Raw genomic sequence first — 14,895 nt, 5'->3', positions numbered from 1 at the left:
TCCTTTAATAGTCTATATTAGATTAGTAGTCTTCTAAACTTGAGAAGGGTCTAACCAGCCTAAAAGACTTATCTTATAGACGACAAGATATCAGGGTAGTAATACAGACACATGTACACATACGTGTACACACATGTACACACACACACACACACACACACACACACACACACACACACACACACACACACACACACACACACACAGAGACACACACAGACACAGACACAGACACAGACACACAGACACACAGACACACACAGACAGACAGACAGACAGACAGACAGACAGAAACTACGATACATAGACTATAGTAGCCACTAAGTTTAAAAGACTCGAGTCCGCAAGCTAAAACCCAAAAGACTACAACTAATACATAGATTAATGATTAAAAGAACACTCCTTACAACCACAAAGTAACAACCATGTTTGAAAATATAATACCTTTGACAGACAGACAGACAGACAGACAGACAGACAGACAGACAGACACACACACACACACACACACACACACACACACACACACACACACACACACACACACTGACTGAAACCCGACGTTTCGTTCCTGCTATGAATGATGAAAACTATGATTAGCGCATATAACAGCAGACGAAAGTCATGTAGATGTATAAATTATACCACTTAGTAACGGTAACTCTACGTGCCTTAACAAATGCGTTCAATCATTCGAAATCGTATGTCATCGCTACACTGCGCGACCAAATGTTCCTCTTCTTCTAAAATAGCTGTGACGTTGTGGTGATTTCTGTTTGCTTCCTTCATTGCAGCTTTTACGAGTAAATAGACAATGTTGCAGTACTTTTCTTTGCTTTTGTCTAATTCTAGCCGAGCAGCATATTCACGAGCAGCACGATACCAACGAAAAAGTCGACCAGCAGGCAAGCGAATGAAGAAGAGATTTGCTGCTTGTTCTGACAGCGTCACGACACTCTGGCGCACACGGTCGTTGGCGGTAACAGCAAAATTTGGGTCCATAAGATACCGAACAACGTAGTAAAAGTTACGTTGGTCACGATCGTAGATTCGTAGCACGTCTCTTGGATTTTCGTCGTATTTTGCCGCCAGATCAATAAGTCGTTTAAAGTAATAACGAAATAATCGATCTCTAACAAGATGGCTAACAACATGTGTACGAACTTCTTTTTTTACAAAAGCATTGATCAATTTATGTATGTGATATCTCTTACTGTTATCATCAAATTCCAGCAAACATCGTCTTGTAATTGGTTTGAGGCATAGCTTTCGAGCTGAAGGCGTGTTCATGTTAAGAACTGCAGCAGCCGCACTTTCGTCAAACGATCCGGGCATCTGAGCCAAAATGGCTATGCATTGATTAAATGAGCTGGAAAGGCGACGAAACGAAGAAGCAATGACTACTTTAATTTGAGCCTCTGGTTGGAACTCTTGTGGACTAAGAGTTTCAATTGGACTGTTCGACAGTTCTTTTGCTAATTGCTCTTCACTTTCTCCTTCCTTCAACAAAGCTCCTACTATTTTCATTGCCAAAGCTGCTCTACCAGTCAGGTTTGCAAGTTTAGCAGCAGCCAGTGAGTTCGTATGCGGTGACATATTTAAAAGAAGTTGTGTTGCAGACTTTGGAGAAAGTGGTTCAACTAGAAATGAAACCGTTTCCACGTCCAAGATAGTGTAGTCATAACGCGCCGTTGTCAACAGTCTTAAGCTGTGACTCATCAACAAGATTTCAGTAAGAACTTTTAGGAAAGCATTTCTAACATTTTCATCTTGCAGCAATTTATCACAATTGTCTAAAATGAGCAAGGTTTTACGGTGAACGCTTCTCGCCCAACGCACATAGTTTCTATCATTGATTACATCCAATTTGTCAGTAACAGTTGCTAATATGGTGGTAGTTGCATCATGTGACGATTTTACACCATTGACATTGACATAGTACACGTGTATACCATGTTTCAGTAACTCATTTCCAACAGCAATTGCAAGAGTCGATTTTCCAAATCCTGGAGCTCCAACAATGTTGACAAGGTTAGGATTCTCATCAGTTCCTGTTATTCCCCTAAATGACAACAGTTGGCTGATGTTTGAAACTTCACAATCTCTCCCAATAAAGTGCGGAGTATTGAAGGGCAGTGAAGAAGACGTGAGAGGAGTATTATACATCCTCCAGAATTCAAATCCTACTGCAAATATAACACTTGCAGCCATAATAAAAACGCCAATGTCTCTCAGCGTTGTTGAAGCAGCATCTAGAAACCAAAACAATACTAAAATTGGCCTAGTTAACATAGAGGTCAACAATTACCTCCTGAAGCCACAAAAATTAAACTTTGTTATGGTCAAATTTTCCAGTCAGTTTTGAAGTTAACCAAACTAAAAATTTGATATAAGAATGCTAAATGTCATTGCTATATTGATAAGACAGCATCGTTAGTGCTGACAGCTGTGTTTCAGGTTTCAGGTGTGTATGTGAGTGCGTGTGCGTCACTGTGTGTGTGTGTGTGTGTGTGTGTGTGTGTGTGTGTGTGTGTGTGCGTGTGTGTGTGTGTATGTGTGCGCGTGCGTGCGTGTGTGTATGTGTGTGTGTGTGTGTGTGTGTGTGTGTGTGTGTGTGTGTGTGTGTGTGTGTGTGTGTGTGTGTGTGTGTGTGTTGGAAGCTGGGTTCTGTTTCCAGTAGCAGCGCCGTCTGCTACCAAGTGCGTCCACCAGTTGCGGATAGTGAAGAAGCCCTTAGATAACTTTTAGCTGCGAAAGAAGCAGGTTTGACATGACGAATAAGCAGTCGCGGAGAGTCTGGCGGCAGTGTACCATCAGAGTGTGATTGGACAATAGATGGCACTATTGTACCTATAAAATATCACATGTGCTCTATGACGATACTGGACATGGCGAGTTTGGCCGCGATTAAATAGGCCATTGCCAAAGACAGAATTTGTCAGAGGAGTATTTCAGCGCACTGTTCGCGTAAGCAGCTGTGGTCACTTTGGCTTTGAAGTGTAGTTTCTTGTTTAAAGATTCTGGACAGCTTACTGCATCCATGCTTGTCGCTTGGCATGTTGTATGTGTTACACCTGTCAACATTTGACGAGTTTTGAAAAGAGAGAGAGGGGTCGGTTTTTCACATGCCCATCTCACTTTAATCAATTCAATGTGCAGGTCTTCATGACATTTCTTTGTTTTTACATCTCTATATTTGTGTCTTCTATTCAAGTCCAACGGCGTTGGGCTAGAAGTGACGGGGGCAGGTGTAGAATGACACTGGAAGCCTTTAGTCTCAAACCTGCACGATGGCGTCTCATGTGTGATGGTCACTCGATGCTGACTGCATAGAGAAACAGTATCGTTCGTAGCCTTACAGCAACCCTTTCAGGGACAGCACAGCTCTCTCTATAAGGAAAAGGTGTGAAAAAAGGAAACCGAAACTAAGCTTGCTTCTCTTATACTCTGTTGGTTTACTGCGGTCAAATGGGCATTCAATACGCGGTCGAAAGAAATGTAATAAACTCAAGTTAAAACTTACCCTTGCCACATGGAATGTTTAAACCTTACAAGACAATAGAAATAATTTAAGTCATGGACGTCGTACTGTTATTATTGCTAGAGAGTTTATGCGGTATAACATCGATATTGCTGCACTCAGTGAGATACACTTGGCCGGTGAATCAAATTTGGAAAAAATTGCTCCCGGTTACACCTTCTTCTAGTCATGTGTGCCAGAAGGCGAGAAACACCAAGCTGATGTGGGTTTTTCTATTGAAACCAGTACTCTACGCCAGTTTGAATTTCTTCCAAAAGAAATAAATTCTCATTTAATGTCATTACGTGTAAGTCTTTTACATGATCGATATGCTACACTTATCAGTGCCTATTCACCGACTCTCGTGCCTGCAGATGAAGCTAAGGAACGATTCTATGAAGACTTGACCAGAGTGCTTGATTCGGTTCTAAGCAACCACAAATTATTTCTGCTTGGGGACTTTAATGCTCGAGTCGGTTGTGACTTGGAGCAAGGTAATTGGCCGTCATGGTATTACTATGGAAAAAGGAACTTCAAATGGAACTCTGTTTCCTCCAAACTGTGCCCAGAATGCAGTTGTAGTAGCGAATGCTGTCTTTCAACAACTTAATTAATAAATACAAGACAACATGGATGCATTCTGGATTATGACATTGCAAGGAAACGCGACACACGAGACATCAGACCAACTCGAAGTATGAGAAGATCTGGCTGCTGCTCTGACCATCTATTAGTGAGATGTACTACTCCTCTAGTTATCGAAACCAAACGTCGGAAGACAGATCAAAGTTTGTAAGAAAATTATGTGTCGAGAATCTACACTTGAACGACAATAAACGTTTGTTCCAACATATGATACAACAGTCATTAGTGGAATCAATTTATTCTGAAGACATCGAGTCCCTCTGGAACGAATCGAAGTCAAAACTTATCAATGTGCATCTGAGACTGTTGGTCATACCAAGAGTAAACATCAAGACTGGTTCGACATGAATGATTCTTCTATTCAGAGTATACTTAAAAATATGCGCAAGGCTCATAACAATTGGATTACTAACAATAGCTCTAAGTCTAAGAGACTGATCTACAATCATCTGAGGCAGTATGTGCAAGTAAAGCTATACGGTTAATAAAAGAGAAGTGGTACCAAGATCAAGCACATGCAAAAGGCAGATGAACACGATATGAAGCGTTTTGTATTAGTTTGAAGACAGTGTTTGGTCCTCAGCATAAGAGGTTCACAGCCATCTCTTCCAGTGACGGGTTATGTCTACTCACTAATCACAACGAAATTATACAAAAATGGGCTGAACATTTCCAATCAGTTCTGACCCATTCATCTGTTGCTGATAAAACCGTGTTGGAAGAATTACCTGAGTGGCCATTGCAAGACCAACTCATAGTAAATCCAACTATGGGCGAAGTGACTAAGTCAATTGATCAGATGTCATCTGGGAAAGCGTGAGGTTCAAAAGGCTTGCCTTTTAAAATCTTCAGATTTTGTGGTAAACATCTGATAGGAAAGTTACTTCAACTATATACAGCCATATTTTAAAAAGAATCCGTTCCTAAAGACTTCAAAGATGCAACCATCATTCACTTATACAAACGGAAAGGTGACCGTTCTATCTGTGACAATCATCGTGGCATCTCACTGTGGTGCACTGCAGGAAAAACTCTAGCTCGCGTCATCCAGTCATGTCTCTAGCAACACACTTCCAGAGAGCCGATGCGGCTTTCGCTCTGATCTTGGAACTACAGACATGATTTTACAGTAAGGCAATTGCAGGAGAAATGCCGTGAACAGCACAACGATCTTTTCATGGTCTTTGTTGACTTTGATAAGGCTTTTGAAACGGTAAAAAGAGACGTTTTGTCCTTTTAGGATCGTCTAGGATCGTCTAGGATCGTCTGTCCTAGTAAACTTGTCAACATACCGTATAAGATGAAATATTGGAGGAAAACTTATTTTGGCGAATTGGCGGATTTTTTTGAGACCATCATTATAAAATTCGCCATTAATTCGGCCACCGGGATATGTTGACGTCATCACCGCGTGGATCAGGGATCATATGTGGTACACCACGCGGATAAGGCAACAAGATGGTAGGTAATCCCTGCTTGCCGTCTGTTGAGCGTATAAATGAGGCCGTTAGGCTATGGATGAAGCTGGACTGTCACGTTCACGCGGGTCTTGAAACAGCAGTCCTTCATCACCAGGCAGTAGTTGGAGATCAGTAAGTTATCAAAATGCAGGCCACTAACACAGCTGTTAATCACAAACACCTCCATGACCACTCATAGTAAGACAAATATCAACAACGATGTCCGACCGCCAAAACAAAAATCCGCAAATATGCTTTGTCTGTCAACTTCTTAACAAACCGCCAAAATAAACTTCCGCCACTGTTTCATCTTATACGGTAATCAGATCTTTTCATGACGATATGACAGCCAAAGTGATACACAATGCAGACTCATCAAATTCATTTGAAGCGCAAACGAGGTCAAACAAGGCTGTGTTCTGGCACCCTTGTCATTCAATGTGTTCTTTGCAATGACGTTGAATATAGTATTCAAGAATTGCATACTTGTAATCACGTGCTGATGGAAGTATGTTTAATTTAACCTTCCTCGATTCAACGCAAAGACAATATCGAAGACATCTTGGTACAGGACTTGCTTTTTGCAGACGCTTGCGCTCTCGTTGCCCATTGTCTAGAAGATATCCAGTTTATCCTGGACTGCTTTGCAAATTCGGCACAAAGGTTTGGACTTACTACCAGTTTGAAAAATGACAGAAGTGCTACAGCCAAAGCCTGGTGCTACAAACGCACCTCCAACTGTGAAGGTGAATAGAAGTGCACTCAAATCAGTTGAGAAGTTCTCATATCTGGGAAGTTCATTATCACAAACCCTGTTCTAGATGACGAAATTGCTATGCGTCTGAACAAAGCTAGTGTTGCTTTTGGTAGCTTACCAATATGGCTTTGGAATATACATGGAATCAGCATAGCTACGAAAGTGATGGTATACGGTGCTGTTATTATTGCCACTCCACTCTATGGTTGTGAGACCTGGACTGTATACTGGAGACACATCACACAACTAGACAGATTCCACATGAGTTGTCTCCGTAAGACAGCGGATATCATATGGCAAGATCGAATACCGAACCAGGAAGTTTTGAAAAATGTAAAATATCGGGAATTGAATCATTTCTTGTGCCGTCCCAACTTCGTAGGTGTGGATATGTGTGTCGCATGACCGATGAGAGGCCGCCCAAAGCTGTCTTACGGTTAGCTAAGAGATGGAAGTAGATCAGCTGGAGGACAGAAGTTGAGCTATAACGATACTCTAAAATCCAAAATGAAATTATGTGGCGTTGTGAATGTATCCAAATGGGAAACATTGCATCAGATCGGACGTTATGGAGAGCTGTTTGCAAGGAGTCAGCAACAATCTTTGAGGACCAACGAGTCGACTCATTGAAACGAAAAAGACAATAGAGAAAAGCTGCTCATGGGTGGGTCACGTCGTAAGAATGGATGAGACATTTACCAAAACAAATGTTATACGATCAGTTGTTAGATGCACCAGACGAGCTGGTGTTCAGAAGTGGAGGTTCAAAGACACTCTAAGACACAATTTACAGAATGTCGGTATTGAATACAACATTGGGAACGATAGCATGCGACCGTTCAAGGTGGAAAAATATATAATTGCTGTCTTTGCACTTGAACGTGCTCATCAAAAACAAATTGTAAACAATTGCTAAACGAAAGTCGTGAAAACACTCACACACACACACACACACACACACACACACACACACACACACACACACAAACACACACACACACGTACAAACACAATTCTTCTTCAGAACTCATTGTTGAGTAGCGAAAAAGTGTGTGTGTATGTGTGTGTGTGTGTGTGTGTGTGTGTGTGTGTGTGTGTGTGTGTGTGTGTGTGTGTGTGTGTGTGTGTGTGTGTGTGTGTGTGTGTGTGTGTGTGTGTGTGTGTGTGTGTGTGTGGTTGTGGTGCAACAGCTCAGTTGGTTAGAGAGCCATCTTACGGAGTGTTTAAATTCGGAACCTTAAAGGGTCACAAGTTCAAGTCACAGTGATGGCGAGCCATAGAATAATTTCGTTAAACAGGAAACTAAGACACTTCTGCTTCTCTCGACTTAGGAGTATAAACGAGTACCTGGTCATTGACTGGGGTCATAAGCGGCCATTGGCTGTGATGTAACACCATCCACTGATGACTTCGGGTGCTCACATCACAGTTGGCTTCATAAGTCACTGCTCCTGCCATTGCCTGGCCCGGCTCAAGGAGTTCCTAGCGCTGGACCAGAGTTAAACGAGTAGCGCACAGGCCCAGCTTAACCGCTGGGTCGTGACCTCTGAGAGACAGCTCCTAATACTAAGGGTTTAGGATATTTAGGCGTGTGTGTGTGTGTGTGTGTGCGTGTGTGTGTGTGTGTGTGTGTGTGTGTGTGTGTGTGTGTGTGTGTGTGTGTGTGTGTGTGTGTGTGTGTGTGTGTGTGTTACGTGTACCTGTGTCATATTGTCATATATGGCTAGAGGTAACCTAGAAATTGTTTATTGTGTAGCAGTTCGCCAGGGTAATGATTGTGACTCACCTTACGCCGTCTTTCAGAACAATTCAGCAGCAATTTTGCAAGAGTGAGACTACCAGGAACGACAATGAAGACAGTTGTACACAAAATGAGGTTGGTCATGTGAACAAAAGCAGCTACCGGAATACGATCATGTCACACTTGCTTCTTGTAAGGTGGCTACTATCTATTGATTGTCACAATCCACTTTTCCAGTATTTGTCCTTTTGAACAAAGCCATGGTTTATTCTTCACTATGGCAATGGCCGAGGTCATGGGGAATGTGCCTGTGTACGTGCGTGCACGTGTTGTGTGTGTGTGTGTGTGTGTGTGTGTGTGTGTGTGTGTGTGTGTGTGTGTGTGTGTGTGTGTGTGTGTGTGTGTGTGTGTGTGTGTGTGTGTGTGTCGTCTGTAGCTCCATCATTATCGAGGGAGTCCTATACAAAGAGTGAAAACATCCAGAACTTTGAGGTCAAAATTCCACATGGGGATGAACACAGGTCTAATTCTTTTGGACATAGAACTCACTAGCAATTGCCTTTCTCTACTCAGAAGTATTAATGAACAAATGGTAAACTCAGGGTACAGACAGACTGATGGCTGTGGCACAGCCAGATAGTGACATACGGGTACATAAGAGCTTTAGTTTCGAGTCCCAGTGTTTTCTCATAATCATTAATCGGAGCTGGATGTCTCCACATAAGATCCAGGAGAACAGTCAGGTCAAGTCCCTAAACTGCGAGTAGCGCACAGAGGCCCCCTGTCCTAGGGTGGGGAACTATCGTCATTTGATGCGCTTATACAGCATAGTGTGTGTGTGTGTGTGTGTGTGTGTGTGTGTGTGTGTGTGTGTGTGTGTGTGTGTGTGTGTGTGTGTGTGTGTGTGTTTGTCTGCCTACACACAGACAGACAGACACACACCCACACACCTAATTCCTAAAATTCGAAAAAATTAGGATTTTAGGATTTAGGTGTGTGTGTGTCTGTCTGTGTGTAGCGGTGCTCAAATTAGAGACAACACACTATGAAGTTGGTTCTTCGCTGCAAACACATCAGTAGTTAGACTGGGATGATAGCCGACTGGTATTCAAGCTTCCTAAAATGCTACTATTTAAAAGCTGCAAGTCTCAGCAAATTTCAAACTAATGTTCGAATTAGATCCTTGAATATGTATGGTGACTGTAGTACCAGTCAAAAGAACATGAAATATGTACACTTTGACATGCTAAAATATTTAGTTAATAATAATTAATAAGCCTGTAAAACAGTTCTTGTGTTTTTATTACAACATGACACGACGGCTACGTGGCAGATGGCAAGAATCATGCAACCCAAAAGCCCGGATAGGACGCGTCCATGTCTTGCACCGCCTCTCTAGACACCTTGGTTGCCGCTAGGATTCATAGCACTGTAGCTGCATGCTACAATGCCGAGCGTACCTACAGTAGGTTACACGCAGGGCTGCTTCGTCGAAATAAAAATGCATCACAATCGCAAGAGCTCGATAATTGTACAGTCTACAGTCTAGGTAGTGACACATTGCCGTCTGATAACTCTGTGGCAGTTATTCGGGAGGTGGAGCTATTTTGTCGTTGTAATACGTGTTTGATCTTCTTACCTGTGCGTTGTTCGTCGACTACTGCGGTCCCATCTTCCCTTTCATCAACCTGTCCACTTGTAGGTTCGTTTTCAGTGTCGTGGTAACGTTCATAATGATGATGTATGTTCATAACATTGCCTGAACCTTGTTGAACATTGCTTGCTTGGGTCTGAAACGTTGCATCAACGCTCTGTCTGCTTTCAGCCTCACTTCCCGTACGCAAGCTAGTCGGCCAGCCTGACTCTCTCATTTGCCGTAAGTCCTCCGCCGTTTCTGCACCTGTTTGAGCAATCAGACTTTGTACGTAATACTAGCAATAGCTCTGGTATTGACCTTCGAGTTACAGTACCTGCCGCCATTCTTTAGCGTTGGTGCACTTTGCAAAGTCAGATAGATATCTAGTAGCTGGTGTAGGTAGATGAGCACGTCAGCGTTCACAGTATCAGATCTGATAGCCACGCCCTGGCGCAGTGTGGATTTGCAGTCCCGGATAATCTGTAGTGGGGATGGCCTTCCAACTGTGCGAACACATAGTTTGAAGATCACGTGAGAGAGTATTGTCACGTGACGTAGCATGAAACAATCTCTTATCCAATGGCTATAGAACAAGACAATCTCATTTTTTAATTTATATGTGCTCTCTTCTAGAAGAGGGCGTCGTTCCAAGCTCTAGACGAGTGATCGAGGCTTGCGTAAATTGCTAATTAGTACTAGCTAGAGGCTGTAGTTGTAGTCGTGTATGATAAATTTTTTGTAGCTAAAGTAAGAAGTCAGTAACAGATTAGTATAGACTCTAAGTTTCGTACTGTTGGTTGAGAGCCTCAATGTTTGGGCGTGTATAGCCAGATCGAGATAGGTTCCCCACATCTCTAAACATCAGTCACCGGCATTTTTCAAAATGATTATAGAATTGACTTCCTTACCTTCTCCCAGAAGCTTGGTCATCTTGCTCAATGCCCGTCTTCGCTCCAACGAATACACGATTAAACAGTTGAAAGGCGTCGCACTTCCATCTATTGATCGGTGCGCTGTTCGTCGGGTAATTACTGCTGCCGTATCTTCACTTCCCCAACCTGTCCACTCGTAGACTGGTTTTTAGTGTCGTGGTGACGTTTCTAATGATGATGTATGTTCATAGCGTTGCATGAACTGTGTTGAACATTGTTTGCTTGGGCTAGAAACATTAAATCAGTGCTCTGTCTAAAGTCCGTTCACGCATTAGATGGACTGAGGAATTCAGCGCGTAGCAGGACTATACTATGGGTTTCCGAGGTCTAATTGATATCGATGGACAGCTCTTGAAGAGCTTAATTCAATTATAATAATTATTTATTTCTTGCAATGAACAAAAGACCAGCATAAGCAACTTCCGGAATTGTAATGAGTTAGCGGATGAAGACAAGCTTACTCAGATCAATTTAGAGACAACCCCCAGTGAGATAACTCTTTATCAAATTAAGGTGTGTAACAAAATACTAATGACGCAAACAATTAGAAACTTGTGTACAAGCAAGCATTTATTGATTTCCTGCATAGGTCTCAACAGGATGGAATTCTATGTTATACCCAAAAGCTGTAGGTTTGAGCGTTGCACTTCTCTTCCTGCTCTCAGAGTTGTTTTGATACAGTATTTATTGGTTTGCGTTTCCTGCGACAACACACGCCAAGAATGCAATCAGTCTAAGATTAGCTTCTTGTACAAACATAACGTCCGGCTTTCTTGGTAATCTGTTTAGCTAAGGTCCAACCTTCAGGCACGAGTCCATCTAATTCGTGAACAGACTTTAGTTTCAGCCTCCCTGCTGGCATGCAAGCTGGTCGTCCGGTCCAATGCTCTCATTTGTAAGTCCTCAGTCGTTTCTGCTCTTGTTTGAGGGATAAGACTTTGTAAGTAATACTAGCAATAGCTATAGTGGCTGTCAAGTGGCTCTATCCGCTGCCATTGCTATCAGCTCCGGTTCCATCGGCCGGAAATCGCGTAGTCGCGGGAGAAGTACGGAAGACAACGACAGCTTAACTTTTGACAGCTAGGGATTTGGCGTGCACGAGGCAAATTCGGTGGGGATGAGACTCGCCCTTATTTTTATCCTGATTTACATACGAACTCACACAGAGACACACAGACAGACGGCTCTCCTTTATATATATATATATATATATATATATATATATATAAGCACTCCATCCCGTTCTCAGCACGGGCAGATTATCTATTAAAATACTAATGGTTAGTAAAATTAATTAGTCTAACGTTGTATGCAAATTTACTCCGTTCTGAAAAAAATAGCAGCCAGACAGAATTCTCATTCAAAGTTATATTCCGTTTAATTATATCCTGTTCAATTATATCCTTTACTAAAAAATTAGCAAGAATCGAATATTCCAATGTATGTAAATTAACATGTTGTTGCATAAGCATTCCGTTCTAATTTATTATGAAGCGTATCTCTGAAGAATTATCAGCCTGACAGAATTCTCATGAAGAATTTCGTTAAGAGTTATATCCCGGCCTGTTTGAGAATACCGATTGTTATATAACTAGTATCCCTTTGAAAACAAAGAAAATGTAAATGAGTGTCCCATTTCCAAAAATACCGTTGATTGGATTAGTGATTGGTTAAAGCCATTTTGACTTGAACGCCACCTTACTTCCAAGACGTTGCTGCCGGCAGATTAGCTATTAATACTTCTAGCGGTTAGTAAATTTCTATTATTATTAGTTGTTAGTTCATTAATTTATTGCTTTATGCATTCATAAAGTATATCTTACTTACAGAATTAACAGCACCTAACAGAATTCTCTTAAAGTTAATTAATGTAATGTTGTATGCAACTTTCTGTTGTTGCATGAGTTCACATGCATTCTTACTCTGTTCTGAAAAATTAGGAGCCAGACATGCAGAATTCTCATTGAGAGTTATATCACATTTAATTATATCCCGTTCTGAGAAATTAGAGAGAATCGAATATCGCTATGTATGAAAATTTGTATGTTGTTTTCATGAGTACCGTCTTAATTTACTATGAAGTATATCTGTGAACTATTATCAGCCGAACAGAATTCTCATGAAGAATTTCGTTCAGAATTATATCCCGGCCTGTTGTGATTGCTGTATACTATCGTCATAGCTAGTATTCCGTTGAAGACAAAGAAAATGTAACGGAGTGTCTCATTTCCAAAATACCGTTGACTAGATTATTGATTCAGTGAAGCCATTTCGACTTGAACTCCCGTTACTTCGAAGACGTTAATTAAAGACTACCGTTGCAAGGAACAGTTTTATCGAATTAGGCATCTATTCGCCCATTTGGAAATATATCCGAGCAGCAGAAATGAAAGTCACGTGCAAAGTACTCACCCGGATAATCCGTTTCCACTATATAACCAAGTTACGACTAGTGTTGACTTTCGCCATTTCAACAGTCCCGCTGAACGACGTCAATTCTAAGACATTGCTGGCGTTGCGGGGAACAGGTGTATCGAACGTGGCAGCTTTTCGAAGGGCGTAGCTCAGCGCGTACCGTCCGACGTCGAGAACGGACGGTCTAGGCTCGCTCACTGCATATCCGATACGCCGTTACGGAGCTATTCGAGCGAACGGAAGCTGATTCTGTCGGCTGGAAATCGCTTTGTCGCGGGAGAAGTCCGGAGAACGACGACAGATTTACTTTCAACCGCTAGGGATTCGGCGTGCGCGCGGCAAATTCGGTGGAGATTGGACTCGCCATTCTTCTTATCCTGATTTAAAAACGAACACACACACAGATCAACGGACAGAAATACAGACAGACAGCTCTCTTTTGTATATAGAGATGTGGATAATGAGAGAGAAGGTGAAGACTAGTCACTCACGAGTCTCTAATTGCATGTCTATAGTATTGTCATTACATTTCATGCCTGGTAATAGTAATAAGATAGTTTCTTATAGCGTGGTATGGTATTCACCTCACCCAAACCAAGGACAATTCTTATTTCAGAAATTTGCACAGAAATCTATATGCCACGCCCATGTACCGCACTTACGTGCCACGACCATACCGCTATACGCCTAAAAAAGTTCTGGCTAGAACGCTCGTGTGTGGCGCGCGCGCGCGTGTGTGTTTGTGTGTTTATGTGTGTGTGTGTGTGTGTGTGTGTGTGTGTGTGTGTGTGTGTGTGTGTGTGTGTGTGTGTGTGTGTGTGTGTGTGTGTGTGTGTGTGTGTGTGTGTGTGTGTGTGTGTGTGTGTGTGTGTGTGTGTGTGTGTGTTCTCTCATTGTTTGATAGTTTGAATAAAAAACTGAAGGCGATTTGTACATGAATTATTGATCTAGTGCAAAAGTTCAATCGCACTGAGATTGGAGGAGTGTATGCAGATGATGAAAGATTTTCTTTTGTCGATCTCTAGATGCTTTGCATACAGCTGGTTTTAAGTGGCGCATGAGTATTAGTGTAGAAAAGACTAAAGTTGTTAGTTTGAGCAATTAATTTGACATCTCCATTGATGACCATAAGCCATCAAATTGAAAGTTTCTCAAAATTTTGTTCTGCCAGTGTTGTTGCATGGATGTGAGACTTGGTCTGTGAGTCAAGCAAACATTCTTAAGCTGAACCCATTTTAAATGAGATGTATTAGGACGATTCTTGCCATATACTCGACGATTGTATTGCTCAGACTATAGTCCCACAGCCAAGGCCAGCTTTCGAAAAGTTCGTCGCCACAAGAGTACGATCTAGATTTTCTGATCGGGACCTGTTGCGTAGATGTTGAGCAGACAAAGTGTATCAATAGTAAGATTGCGGAGGTGTCCAAAGTATCATTCTAGGATTATGTGGCGTTGCCATGGTAACGGGTAATTTCTTCAGTAGAATTATCGTTCCTGTGGTGTCCATCTCACCAATTCTGTTTAGTATATAAACGAATTAGTAGTTTGACACAAAAACAAATAGATGCAGAGCTTTAGAAGTCAACCATAATAATTTTTAGAATAGTAGACACATGTAAATACCAACGTACTTGACTCAACATATGACGGGTACATTCTACACAGCTAACTGAGTGACTCATGTATTACAAATACGTGTCTTCATGTTCACTTCCTTCACTTTCCGTTTCAAGCGTACGTGAAGTATATTGGTTTTCGCAGTCTGCACAGCTACAAGCATCAGAGA

At 41.9% G+C, this 14,895-nt stretch overlaps 1 protein-coding gene across 1 annotated transcript; it reads right to left on the bottom strand.

Moving 5' to 3' along the window:
• Positions 1-672: 672 nt before the first annotated feature.
• On the bottom strand, positions 673-10,103 carry LOC134185179 (uncharacterized). The gene is made up of 3 exons (XM_062652960.1): positions 10,094-10,103; positions 9,763-10,023; positions 673-2,252 (listed from the first exon to the last, which is right to left on the bottom strand). Exons 1-3 carry the CDS (start codon positions 10,101-10,103, stop codon positions 673-675), a joined length of 1,851 nt encoding a protein of 616 aa, XP_062508944.1.
• Between the last annotated feature and the right edge of the window lie 4,792 nt (positions 10,104-14,895).

The sequence above is a fragment of the Corticium candelabrum genome, chromosome 10 (assembly GCF_963422355.1).
Source record: "Corticium candelabrum chromosome 10, ooCorCand1.1, whole genome shotgun sequence".
Classification (NCBI taxonomy): domain Eukaryota; kingdom Metazoa; phylum Porifera; class Homoscleromorpha; order Homosclerophorida; family Plakinidae; genus Corticium; species Corticium candelabrum.
Note: the sequence above shows the minus strand (reverse complement) of the source record. Positions and strands in the feature narration are given on the sequence as shown.